General features: G+C 39.0%; 1 protein-coding gene across 3 annotated transcripts in view; it reads left to right on the plus strand.

Annotated features, from left to right (window-relative positions):
* CA8 (carbonic anhydrase 8 (inactive)) overlaps positions 1–14,281 on the plus strand; it is a 49,914-nt gene that overhangs the window by 19,187 nt on the left and 16,446 nt on the right. The window contains exons 4-7 of one of the 3 annotated variants that reach the window (XM_086887227.1): positions 4,051–4,146; positions 6,582–6,644; positions 7,979–8,027; positions 10,588–10,700. In XM_086887227.1, coding sequence (XP_086743353.1) covers positions 4,051–4,146; positions 6,582–6,644; positions 7,979–8,027; positions 10,588–10,700 — 321 coding nt within the window. The remainder of the gene's footprint in view (positions 1–4,050; positions 4,147–6,581; positions 6,645–7,978; positions 8,028–10,587; positions 10,701–14,281) is intronic. The other 2 variants (XM_086887206.1, XM_086887216.1) reach the window with 2 other exon arrangements.

Consider the following 14,281-nt stretch of genomic DNA (forward strand, 5'->3'; position numbering starts at 1 on the left):
TTATATCTGATGTTACATTACAAATAAAAAAGAACACACAAAAGTCAGAACAGCTCTAGAGAACAATAAATACACAGGATAAAACATGATTTAGAAAACCCACATGCTTCACTACTAACACTTACTACTTCCTTGCTAGCTCACTTTCTGAATGACTTTTTCATGTTGTTACCCAGCCCTGCCTTGAGCTACATTTTTCCTGCTTTGTAGAAAAAATAATTTGTCTTCCATTTATTTAAGTGCATAACCAAATGTGTTTAATTATTTGAGTGTGCATGCATGGCCTTATGGAGTTAAAACAAACGATATGTTGGCTTGCTGTTGGGAAGTATCATGGTATTAATTATTATTTTTCATTAGGTTGCCTTGCTAATTTCAGTTTGTAAATCGCTACTGATAGAACATTTTCTGTGAACAGCTAATTCTGATTATCACCTTGAGTCAGGACACAGGAACATAACAAATACACTGCAGTGCATCATCCAGTGTGCTGTTGCTAGCAGTACCAATAAAGGATGCTATGTAGAAAGAACATATGGGACTGACCACTCTTTGTTGTACTCCCCAGTCTTCTACTGTCATTGGGCTAGGAGTGCTTTCTACCCGTTTTCTTTAGTGTTTATGACAAGTCTGCAACCTGCTGCTTAAAAAAATATATCACTAATCCATTCTAATTATGGCCATCTTTAACTACAGCATCTTAAACACAGATCAGAAGTTCACTCTACTTTGTGTGTTAGCAACCTTGTACAGAATGATGGATCTTATTCCAAGGATCCTATTATGAAATTTCAACATCCTTGAGCAGACCATCAAAGTTACAGAAACCTTTAGACCAGAAAGTGCTGATTGTCTATTTTTCAGTACCCTTAGTGATGATTATTAAACCTGAACCTACTCTGGGGATGTCAGCATTACCTTTACATGTATACATACTGCTGCACAGACTAATTCTAGAGTTTTTAACATTTTATAGCATTACACAGAGGTTTTGGTGTCATTTCTCTAGGTGATGTGGCCTTATCATAGGGAAATTTGTGCCCTGAACATGCCTGGCATGAGACAGGACAATCTGTTTCTGCATAAACCGGGGTCAATGCTTGAACAATTTGAAGTGCTTGTTCATTTTCCTCTTTCTGGGGTTCAGCATTTTCTTTTCGGATCTATTTAGAGCAGAGGTGCTGTTGCCGGCAGGCAGACAGATGTCAGGTTGGACTTGACTCCAAGGCGGTGTAACACGCTGAATGCCCCAGCAGCCTTGGCCAAGTCCCGCGCATCGGGATCGTCCTGGGCGCTGTAGCTCCAGCCACCAAGGGACAAGCTTGCTTTGGCACGTCCAGGCGAGAGAGTCCTGGTGCCACACAGCACTGTCCTCGTAGCAGTGAGCCACTACAGCCTGCACGACCTTTTTCTTTCACATTTCCCGGTTAAGGTCGGGATTTTGGGGCGGGCTGTGGGACTCCGTGATCCCCCGCTAGTGGGGAACTGCTGCGAGCGCTGGGCGAGTGCGGGGCTTTGTCTTCATCTCCGCAGGTGCTTGTGGCTCTGGGTCTGCCCACGGAGGCTGAAATCTCATTATTTGATCCTCTGACATTAAAATCCAAAGGCAAATCAAATGTGTAACAAAGATTTTTATACGTGATGAAATGCACACAACCAAGTAAATCCATGGGCTTTAACAGGGAGCATTTGTATGTCTAGAAGTTTTGTAGCTGTGGGCAAGTATATTATTTGTATTAGTGTTCTCATGTAAAAGTGATTTATTGTATTTTCTAAGAAATTCTTCATTTTTTTTTTACCCTTCAATGAAAATGAATAAAATTATTTGTGTGATAATCTGGAATTTAATTCAATTTACAATATGTTCATTTAAAAGTTTGTGTTTACTTTTGGAAGAACAGTCATCAAAGGAGTGCCTGAAATTCTTAGTGGAAATAAATAAGTGGAAAGTGTTTTCTTGAAGAACTGGTGTTCTGAAATGCTGAGATGCCTGAATGAACTCCTGTAGTGTAATAAGTATTTCACAGAGGCTGTTTCTGCACAGAAATAAAAAACAAAATAGGAAGATACACTGTTTTAATAACTAATTTTGCTGAAGGTGGAAACAATGTTAGCTATAGAAATGACATTTTAACTTCTTAGACACATGACTGAACAAAATATTGATCATGATTTTACAACGGAAATTAAGTCTAAGTGTTGGCAGATGAACTTCAAAGCTGCTATGCTTAGCATGTTGGAGCTCTGCAGTGTTACCAGACCTGGACACAGAGATTACATTTACAATTATTTCTGGAAAAACTCATGTTTGAAATACATATTACCTTTCAGTAGATTCCCTTCCTTCCTTCCTTCCTTCCTTCCTTCCTTCCTTCCTTCCTTCCTTCCTTCCTTCCTTCCTTCCTTCCTTCCTTCCTTCCTTCCTTCCTTCCTTCCTTCCTTCCTTCCTTCCTTCCTTCCTTCCTTCCTTCCTTCCTTCCTTCCTTCCTTCCTTCCTTCCTTCCTTCCTTCCTTCCTTCCTTCCTTCCTTCCTTCCTCCCTTCCTCCCTTCCTCCCTTCCTCCCTTCCTCCCTTCCTCCCTCCCTCCCTCCCTCCCTCCCTCCCTCCCTCCCTCCCTCCCTCCCTCCCTCCCTCCCTCCCTCCCTCCCTCCCTCCCTCCCTCCCTCCCTCCCTCCCTCCCTCCCTCCCTCCCTCCCTCCCTCCCTCCCTCCCTTCCTTCCCTCCTTCCCTCCTTCCCTCCTTCCCTCCTTCCCTCCTTCCCTCCTTCCTTCCTTCCTTCCTTCCTTCCTTCCTTCCTTCCTTCCTTCCTTCCTTCCTTCCTTCCTTCCTTCCTTCCTTCCTTCCTTCCTTCCTTCCTTCCTTCCTTCCTTCCTTCCTTCCTTCCTTCCTTCCTTCCTTCCTTCCTTCCTTCCTTCCTTCCTTCCTTCCTTCCTTCCTTCCTTCCTTCCTTCCTTCCTTCCTTCCTTCCTTCCTTCCTTCCTTCCTTCCTTCCTTCCTTCCTTCCTTCCTTCCTTCCTTCCTTCCTTCCTTCCCTCCCTCCTTCCTTCCCTCCTTCCTTCCTTCCTTCCCTCCTTCCTTCCTTCCCTCCTTCCTTCCCTCCTTCCTTCCCTCCTTCCCTCCTTCCCTCCTTCCTTCCTTCCCTCCTTCCTTCCCTCCTTCCTTCCTTCCCTCCTTCCTTCCTTCCTTCCCTCCTTCCTTCCTTCCTTCCCTCCCTCCCTCCCTCCCTCCCTCCCTCCCTCCCTCCCTCCCTCCCTCCCTCCCTCCCTCCCTCCCTCCCTCCCTCCCTCCCTCCCTCCCTCCCTCCCTCCCTCTTTCCAACTTCCTGCTCGTCTGTCTTCCAGCACTTTCCTCAAACACTAATTCTCAATTTCTGCTGTGACACTTCACCACAGCAGACTCTGTGTTTACTATCCAGTGTCTTCTGCCTCCCACGTATTCACACATCAGCTCCTTTGCTCTTTACCATCCCTTTCTTTCAGCATTATCCCTAAGGTGGTCCTCAAGCCACTTTTCTCTGCTTGACTTTCTCTGTGTTTAACCTTTCCTGAAATCACTTCTACTCTTACTACTGACATTTGAATGATTTGTCTTGGGAGGTAGTGTGTGAGACAAGTGGCGTTATGATAGTACAGTCAGTCAGTCAGACGTGTGTTTGGACAGCCTGTGTCCATAATAATTCTCCTACCTTGGGAGAGAGCTAGCTGGCTGAAAGGCAACGTTGGTGGATTTCATTAGCTGACATTTTTTCAGTATTGAGATTGAGTGAGTTGTTAAGTCATCATTACTATAGTCACTCACACTTTTGATGAAGATTTTTGTAAACTGGCTGTACATCACTTTATCTGCAACTTTATCTGTTTTTTTTCTTGTTATCCCTGATATTTACAACAGTAAATCCACTTACCCCTGCATGCAGAGCCATGAGCATGCACATATGTCATGCATGCACACACACAACATGCTGAGGCTTTGTTAATTGATGTTAATTGCTGGTGTTTTAAATTACAAAACATATTTCTCTATCGCTCTATTTGCACTGCTTTGTTCTAGCTTCATCTAATGCACTGGAACTCCACACTGTACAGCAGCATTGATGAGGCAGTAGGGAAGAAGCACGGCATAGCTATTATTGCTTTGTTTGTGCAGGTAAGTTTCCTGTGTTACACTTGTTATGATGCACTGTCATTTGTCTGAGGATAATGAGGTCCTTTCCGTGTTATTTAATTTTTAATGATTTCATAAAAGAAAACAATGCATGACTGCTGGTATTCTATTTGAAAGGTATTTTTTAGTCATGTCTTTTATATGTGTGCTAAGCAATCAGTTCTTGTTTAAACAGGATATTGGAAGTATGTTAGTTAAAGAAGGGATAATACATAGTTAAGCATCTTTCTGTGACTGGCTATAAGCAGACATCCAGTCTTCATTCCTCTGAGGGCAGAATGAGAGCTGTCAGGAGGGACAAGTGCTTCACTATCTCTGTGATGTATTTCTATTAATTGCTGGCTGGGTCTGATGTTTGGGGGGGTTGAGGAAATAGACAGGAGGAAATAAAGGAGAGGAGGAAAGATTAAAAAAGAGACCTACTAACCCATTGGCACTGCTGAAAACTGGGAGTGGATTTGTGCTTTCCTGAACACAGGGACAAGTGTGTTTCTTCACACAGGACAAATGCCAGGTGGAATATTACTCCTTCAGAGACTGAGAGTGTTAACAAGACTTGGCAGAGACCCCCAGAAAAGCCTGCAATGGGAAGGCTTAAAGCTTCCTGGGGACATGGCATAATGAAATCTGGGAAGTTAGCACTATAGTCTAATTGCTGTTGAAGGTTTTTCAAGGTCTGCACCCTATAAAGATTTTCAGTTTTAGTCCTCAAACACCAGATTCTCATCTTCCTCATGAGAAATGGCTGTTTTATTTAAATGGGTTTGGAGGAAGAGGTTTAGAGTTCATGCTTAGATCAAATGGGTTTTCTTTCACAGTGATATTATTAATTTTTTGTATTTCATAACGAGTTTATGAGTGCCTTTGAGCTTTACCTCTGAATTTAAAGGTACATTGGTTACTGCCTCAACACTCAGATAGAACTTCTAAAAATGGAAGTTAGGAAGTCTTCAGCTTTGTGTCCTAGAGGGCTGTGTGATAATTGCTTATGTAAGTCACCTTATTCCAGCAGAGGTAACCTTCAAGTCAGTTAGAAAGTTATATATAAAAGTTCTTAAATAAATATGAAACTTCAATGATACGTTTTCCATTTCTGGTCTCTCACCCACTTCGGTGTTCTTAAGCATTCCAAAAAGGCTTTTTCATTAGCCAAGAAAGGAATCATATAATTACAATTGACCAAGGAAAAATAATTTTTAAGCTGTTTATTAAAGGAACAGGGAGAGGAAATTTGGTGATCATTTTTTTCTTGGTAAAGGCACAGAAAAATAATTTTGTACCACAGTTCTCAAAATACCTTATTTTAAGGTCAGTGAAAATATTTTCACTGATCTAAGTGACAGCCCTTGGGGATTATTAATTTAAAAGCAGCATCTTTGAAGTGACTTCAATATCCTTTATTCACTTTGAAGGTTTGGAATTGAAATTCCATTCTGAAACAAAAGAAAATGCTCTTAAATTCCTAGAAATAACAAAGTACCTTTTGTTGCCATTCAGTTGTTTCCTTCCAGTGGCTACTGTGTCATTCTATTCCAAGAAAAACAAAAAGCAAACAAATTTTTCAGGGTATAGCTCTCCCATTCTCACTCGTACTGGCTTATTTCTTCACCTCTCTTTTGTACATGTTGGCAAAGAAATCAAGTGGATCAAGAGGCATTCTGCCTCTTCTGATTTCGTTCTGAAGGTAAAACTGGGATCCTGGAATGGGTGATTTGTGTCAGAAGCAGCTGAGTTTAATGTGCAGAGTGAGCAACGTCCATATAAAATTAGAATCTCTTATCTCAGTGTGTTTCTTTAGAGCCCCATCTTCTGTGCCTTACAGGCGATTAGCAGAGGCAGTGCTGCAGCCTGCTGGGAGCCCGGCTTTCCCTGGCGTGATCCCAGAGATGCTGGGAGAGAGGGAATCTGCTGTTCTGCACTCTGCAGGCAGGAAAAAACTCCCCTGAGCTTCAGAGATACCTTGGGCCAGATTTGCAACGCTATGGGAACAAATTCAAAAGTGTCTGTTATGCTTGCTCACTCTGTTCTTTCTGTGCACTTTCCTGACAAAAACCTAAGTGCAAACTGTATCCTTGGCATTTATATGCCACAGTACTGCATGATTTTGACTCCACATAGGATAGGTGCTGCAAAACAGGGTTAATCAAAACCTACCAGACTTAATTATGACTCTTTTTTTTTCTGTGGGTTTCTGTCTCTGCTTTAAAGTTATATAAGCCCTGTTTACTTTTGGCTGGTGGTTTTATAATGATTTAATTTTTTGGAGTTGTCATGTCTCAGTGTGTTTGATTAACACAAGGTTGTGTAGCTAAACTGAAAGCAGCTATAGTACTTACTGTTCTGCTTGACCTGTGTTTTGCCTCACAGTTTCTGAAATACCAAGATACTGAAACTCATCTTTGCTTGCTGTATTTTAGATAGGAAAAGAGCACGTGGGCCTAAAGGCTGTAACTGAAATTCTTCAGGACATCCAGTACAAGGTAAGGCATTTTTGAAGCAATGCTTCCTTTAATGACCAGAGACACAGTGAGCAAAGGGTTTGTATGGAGCCAAGAGAAAGATTTCAGATATTTCTGTAGTAAAACCACATGTATAGGCCATAATTTGGTGGCCAACATGAAAACCTCAGCATTTTATTCAGATAATAGTATTCAGCTAATATATATTTTTTGTATTTATTTCTTTTTCTGGTGGCCAGAAAGTTTGATCTATACCAACAACTGCTTGCAAGTCCTGCCTTTTCAGTAATTTTCATGGAGCCGGTGTGAGTGCAAGCACTGCAATGTGCTTTGTGAATACCCGCAGCCATATCTCCAAACTTACCTGGTTTTAATTTGTAGAGAAGAATAGATGAACTCAGCACCCATATTAACTTGCAGGGAAATTAGCAAAAACACAATACCAACTTGTCAAGTGGATTATGTGTGGGGATCTTGAAGGACAGATAGTAATCGTAGCAGGACAGAGATTTGTGTGCTCTCCAGAATGTTGACGCTATCTTAAATGACCTTGAGCAAGTTATTTCCATCTCTTTGCTTCATGATCTGTAACATAGAAATAATCATGCATACCTTTGATTTTAAAAGGATTTTGAGGTGTATTAATGACACATTTTTTTCTTGATCTGAAGAGATTACCATTCACTTCACTGAAGTGCAGAAAAATTAGAAAGGAATCTAAATCTTTTAGTCAAATAATATATGGTAAACTTCAGTCATAATGTTAAATATTATAAACTCTTTATTTATGAAAATGTCAGAGAAAACAATAGGGTATGGATCTCTAATTACATTACTGAGACAACAGCCAAGCAGAGGAAGGTCAAGAAAGGCCTCACCATTGTGTGACTGTGTTATAATGGTGACTTTCAAAGGGTCAGAATCAAACACACTTTGGCATACGTAACGTTTTCATGTATTAAATATGTGGAACCAACATTACTTTATTAAAAGTCAGTTAAGTAAGGCTCATTTTAGCCCTTGTTTTTTTTAACTTTTTTTGTATGAAACTTCTGAATTTCATATAGAGAATTTCAAGGCTGGGACCTGAAAGAAGTCCAGGTGCTAAAGGCAGAAGGTTGACAAATTGCTGGGATAAGCTTGAAAATGAAATAAAAAAAATAGAATAAAAATATTTGTTTGTGTACCTGCAAGGACAAATGCAATGATGCTGAAATGGGGGCTATCAGTGAGGTTGCTTTCCACAGGAATTCAAGGCTTAATGTTATAAGAGCACAGAACGTGTTTTATCTCGGCATTCATCAGCATTTTAATTAGAAGCTAGTGATGAGATTGATTTGTATTCATTTTTTCAGGGAAAGTCCAAAACAATACCCTGTTTTAATCCCAACTCTTTATTGCCAGGTAGGTGCCTTTGCTTACTTTCGCATGTGTGGATTAGTAGCTGATTGCAGAGGCTGAGACAATCTTAATCTAAAGCCTAGCCTAAACTGCAAGCCTGAGTGTGTCCCATAAGGTGGTAATGCATTTTGGTAATGCACATCCTAACAGGGATAGTGGTGAAGTCCCACTGGAATTTACTGTAAATCTGCACCTTTGTCATGTGAGTGGGATGTGTTACCGTAGTCTGTGCGCTGCTGACAATACCGTGGCCAGCTTTGTTGAGGATTTACCAGCCCCTCTAGAGAGACAGCTGTGTGTAATTCTTTCTCTACTTGGGATAAACTGGGGAGTGTAAGGCTACCCACTTAACAAGGTAGTTTGTTTGGCAGAAGCAAAAGGCAGTGCCATTATGCAATGACAGTTGTATAGCATAAAAGGAGAAATGACGAAAGGAGGCAAATTCAAACTTACGTTTGAAAGTTAAAGAGTAACAGTAAGAAATGTGACTTTTTTTAAAAAAAAAAAATTAAAAAGAACAAGCTAAACTCTGTCCTAGTGGCAAGATCTTTAATTTTTCAAAGTAGTCCAGGTCTACATTAAGAGACATTAATTATATCAAAAGAATATTGTCTAGGTTGCAAAGTCAAGTGCTCAGCAATTAGGAATTGCAGGAATTAAGGGAGCCTGTGCCTCTCATACATATCCATTACGAAACATCACCTGATTTTATGACCGTAAGTTATTTTTTACAGGACCCCTGCCTCACAGTTCCTGTTTGATGCTGATCAAGTCACATAAAATTTTTCATAACTAATCTCTAACTACGTGCTCCTCATTTTCTAGGTGCCCGACTTGAGATCATGGGGTCTGATTTGCAGAAGTGCTGAGTGCTTACACCACCAAGAGAAGTCAATGGGAGCAGTGCTCTGACTGTATTATGTGCCACAGAAAGTTAAATACTCTGAGAAATCAGGTTCTAAGCATGTCATATTGAACACCTCAAATGAATAGATGCATTTGGCCTCATCTTCTCTGCCTCAGTTCCCCAGCTTTAAAGTGAGGGGATAATCTATCCTTCCTCACCACTCAAGGGTATGGGAGGATAAATTAATTCACTTAAGCCCTCAGGCACTGGAGAAGTGAGTGTATTAGAAATGTGAAAAATGAAAAAATATTCTAACAAGCAGGATTTCAATAGCATGGGAAAAAGAAGACTAAATGCCTCATATTGTACTGAGAATTCTAAATAATATTATGTACTCTTCAAAACAGAGTCATCTGTCTTTGCAAGTAAACGCTGAAAGGTTCTTCAGAAAAGACCTGATCATGTAACAACACTGTATCACAATGCACAGGATGGGCTGAATTAATTCTTGCAGTTCTTAAATATTGAGTGTTTGATTATGCAATCAATGATTATTCCTGTCAATGGATTTGCTACATAATTTCCTAGCTGAGAAAGAAAATTACAGCAACAAAACAAAATCCATTTACTGACAATCAAAGACTTCATTAGCAAGATTTAATTCTACTGATATTCCTCTGAGCTAGTAGTGAAATGACAGTAACAGGTTAGTTCAACCATTCAGGTTTATTTGTTTCCAGTCTCCCATTCTGTCCTTGTCAAGCTAGTCACAACCTTTTCCCTGGCTCTCCATGCCATGATTAACCACCCTCTGTCTCCAGTTTCACACTAGGTTTGTTTCTTGTCCCCTCTTTTACAGTCAGGCAGTTTCCTCTCCGTACTTTTTAGGCTGTATGGCCTACAGCAGCAAAGGAGAGCACTGTGTTGTCTCACTTATGAAATGTAGTGTGATTGGAATCTATGAGAAATTAAAATTAAAATAATTAAAATAATAATTAAAATCAAATGTGTTGTATGTAGAGTTAAAACTCTGCATGGACAAAATACTTTACATTTTCTGCAGTGAAAATTGTTTATTCTAACTATTTATAAACCTATTAGAAAATACATGAACTTAAAAAAATATGTAATTATAACAGAAACTTTGATGTTTTTCCCCCTCTGAAATTCAACTCACTTTTACAAAGGTAGGAAGCACCAGTTAATGTCAAAAAATATGTCTCCAGAACTGCAAAGTGAAAAGTTTTTCTTCAGCTGAGTTTTCATTGATTTTTTTTTTCTAAAGAATGAAATAAAATTCATTCTTGAGACATAGCCCTAATGTAGAAGCAAGTTAAAATTCAATCACTGCAGACCCTCCACCTTCAAAATTCAATGTCTCTTTTAGCTTTTGACATTAACAGGAATTCTTTTATTCCAGTAACATTTCTTATTTGCCGTGTTAAAGAGCTGTGCGCTTGTTATTTTTCACATCTACAAAGTGGCATTTTAACATCTAAAATGCTCATCTGCAGGGTAACTGACTGTAATATAATGACCACAAGCTCATATACATTCATGTGTAGAAGCAGTGGGCGGTGCTTGGCAGGTTATAAATTCACACCTTATCTTCTGCTTACTAACTAAATCATGCGAGTGAGCCCACAGCTGTCATAACTGAAAGACACCATCAACTTCCTTAATGTCATTAAAATTCCACATTTCTTTTGATTTCAGACCCTCTTCTGCGTGACTACTGGGTGTATGAGGGCTCTCTAACCATTCCCCCCTGCAGTGAAGGTGTCACCTGGATATTATTTCGCTATCCTTTGACTGTGTCCCAAGTGCAGGTAACAGCTGTGCTTAAAGTGACCTTGGAATATGGTTATGAGCTAAAGGTTATTGCGTGCAAAAGTATGTATCAGAACGTTATGTCTGTTCTCCTTAAAGATCCCATTAGATCAGTACATGGCTTTTCAAGTAAAGGTTAAACCTTTTGAGTCACTGAAAGCAACGCAAAGGTCAGAGATGAAAAACCTTGTTATCATTTATCATCTGCATTTAAAATAATTCTTATATTTAAGTGAACGAAGAAGAAAGAGGGAACTCAATGGGCAAAAGAATTTCAATTCTTTGTAATTGTAAGCTTTCAAATATCACTGCTTTTTAATGTTAAGGGAACAAAAAAGCACAGGGAGGCACTACGTCCTGGAGAATGAAAAATCTTAATGTAGTACAGACTGGCTAGACTGCATTGAACTACATTTAATTTACCTGGCCCTTTTTTAATTCCATTTCATAATAAATGTCAAATGGAAACTACCTATTTAAATTTGATTCCACACATATGTATTTTCAAATGTTTGGGGTTTTTTTCTTAAATTAAATCTAACAGTTGTGAGCCTTTCTATGTAAAACTTTTCAAATCTGTCTACAAATAATCCCAGTAAAAACAAAGAAAACTCCTGATGATTATTCTCCCACAGTCTGTGAATCCCAGCTGGAGGAATGTGTGTTTCATTTAAGTGAAACTACCTAGAATCCTTGAAGCTGAATGCATTCATTTTCATTGCCTGCTCTGAAGCATGTGAGAAAAGTATAAAAGGTGATAAATTCAGATTTAAATTATTTCAGCTTTAATAATTTAAAACCTTGCTAGTGATGCCAGCACAATATTTTGACAATTTAAAATTGGTGGCATTTCTTGTTTTATGGAAACTGAACTAGTTCTAATCATAGGATAAAAGCAATAGCTCCCAATAAGTTCTTTGTCTGGTAGCTGCAACTTAAATGCATCCCATCATGAATCTGTTATTTGTTTATGAAAAGGTAAGAGTTGTGGGTGCTTACTACTGAGTAAATACGTTACTTACTATTGAGTAAACAGCATTCTGTTAGCATTATGAGATTCAGAATAACTTTTAAAGACAGAGTGTATTTTGTAACTTGTCAGCTAATTGTCCAGATATGATATTGATAAATTAGGGGACTTAAGCAGATGTACAAAGTTCACAGCTATTACACTGAGACATAGTATGATATTATTAGTTTCAGATTTTGTGGTCTCTATTCCCTTTTAATCCAATCAGTGTACAGAGGAGAGCTGAGTTTATACCATCCACATGTAGTGGGAGACAGCAAGAGGATGAACAAAAGAGGAATTAAGAAGTGCAACTTTAGTTAGTATTACTATGTACTAATTTGCCACTAGACAGCAGGATGTTGGAATGTTGCGTGAAGGGGATAAGACTCCTGAAGGGAATATTATGCCTGGAGAAAAGACCCATAGTGCAGGGGCAAAGACTGATATTCACAACCATGGCCTTTTTTAGGTGAGGGGTAGCTGGTTTGTGTTGCTGCATTCCTTTGATAGGTGTAAACCCAATCCAAAACCATTGCAGTGATGAAGGGCATACAAGTCATGGAGCAGCTTTTCCCTCCCACTGGCACTGTATGTGGGTGAGAAGTGGCACTGGAGTCGAGTGATGGATTGGAGCAGACTTATGCCAGGATGATCCCCTATGCTTATCATAGATAAGTATCAACTAGAAAAAAATTCCTCAGTGATATTTATGATTGCAGCATTAAAGTTAAGGTTGTGCAGGAAAGATAATTATTAAGAACTTGAAAGCCTTTTGCCAAGGTGGGTTAAAAAAATTATATTTCATCATATATTTCTTTCAGATGTCAATGAAAAGTACGTCAATAAAATTAATATATATATATGAAGAATAAATATGGGATAAGCGAGAGCAGATGATTCTGGGATTCATAAATTGAAAGGTGTTGTGAGCTCTCCATGATGCCCAAAATAAGATTTTGCTGGTTCTAGAATATTTTGCTATAGCCTAAAATTCCAAGATTTTAAATTGTAATTAGCATTTTGGCTGCAGTGATATAACTGGCCTATTTTGTGCATGTGGGCATGAGTGCCTATGAGAGATTTCATTTAATCACAGAACCGCAGAATGATTTGGGTTGGAAGTGACCTCTGGAGATCATCTATTCCAAATGCCCTGCTAAAGTGGGTTCATCTAGAGCAGGTTGCCCAGGAGAGATTAAGGAGAGATTAGAAATGCAAGGGCTTTTGTCTATGGAAAATAAGAGGATGTAGTATAGGATATACCATTCTGAATCTTCCATGGAAGGCTGGTAGAGGCATTTAATTTTTTTGAGCCAGCTTGTAGTATTAAATCATAGATTTTGGTGCAAATGCATTTCTAATGGGTTTAAATACATTATTTTTACATGAGTCATTACCTTGTAGAACCTTCTTCTTTGGGATGCTAATGAAATGCCAAGTGCTTTATAAAAATACAAGTAACATCTGTGGTTATAGCCAGTGAGAGACAAATTCAAGGATACTTTCATTTTTCAGACCATGCAATAATCAAGTTCTGAGTGTCAATATTAAGCAAATAAAGAATTACATAATATAATATGGAATAGGTTTTAATTCTTTCCTCTGATCAAACTAGGTCATATATTGGAGACAAGATGCTAATTTTCTGCAATTAACACAGCAATATTGATCAGCTTTACGAAGTGCGGGTCATAAGGGCAAATAAATGAATAAAACTGCCATTCTACTTCATGGTCACACTCATAAAATATTTTCACATTTTGTTATTTTGAAGTAATGAAATTACTGTTCTGACAGTCACAATATGCTGACCATTGCAAAGTAGAGAACCTTTTTTTTTTCCTGAAGACATTCTAAGATGGTAAAGTTCAGCTGATGAGTTGTGTGCTACTGAATTAAGTCAATGTTAAGTGAAAGGAGATCTGAGTGTGCTGTTTATACGAATAGCAAAAGAGTAATTCAGGACTGCAGCATTCAGGATGTGCTTTCCTGGAATCCTGAGAAATGCTGTTTCCTTACTGGAAGTAATTTTCTTTGTCATGAGACTTGCATCAAAAAAGTCCTTTGTGGGTCATTCTGTGCATATTCCTGTCCTCCTATTGTGATTTTTGTCATCCTCATTTGACTTATGTTGAAATGCACTGCCCAGAAATAACAGTGTTGATTCTTTTCGTGAGAAACCTCACACAAGCATATACACTGCTGAAATCCAGTGGGAGAAAACTCTTATTAGGCCAGTAAAAAGCAGGAAATAATTGAAAAAGACTTGGTTGTGCTTCTCTCTGCTATATTTTAAAAAATGGGACATTTGTGAATAATCTGCTTTGTGGTTCACTGAAGCCCAGAATGAGTGCACTGTCTAAGGCACTCAGAGTAGGGATTTTAAACAATGATGCAGAAGGAGCTGTCATTCTGCTGTATTCATTGTCAGAGTTAACTGGTCTTTTATTGAATGGCATGGTCTCTAGACCTTTTGTCTACCTCATTCAGAATCAAAAACTGCCAAAGGACAGAAATAGTAACTAGCATATGGAGCTGTAGTGGAAATTGTGCAAAATTTATGTAAAC

Source organism: Cyanistes caeruleus, chromosome 1 (assembly GCF_971803275.1).
Source record: "Cyanistes caeruleus chromosome 1, bCyaCae1.hap1.1, whole genome shotgun sequence".
In the NCBI taxonomy this organism is placed as follows: Eukaryota; Metazoa; Chordata; class Aves; order Passeriformes; family Paridae; genus Cyanistes; species Cyanistes caeruleus.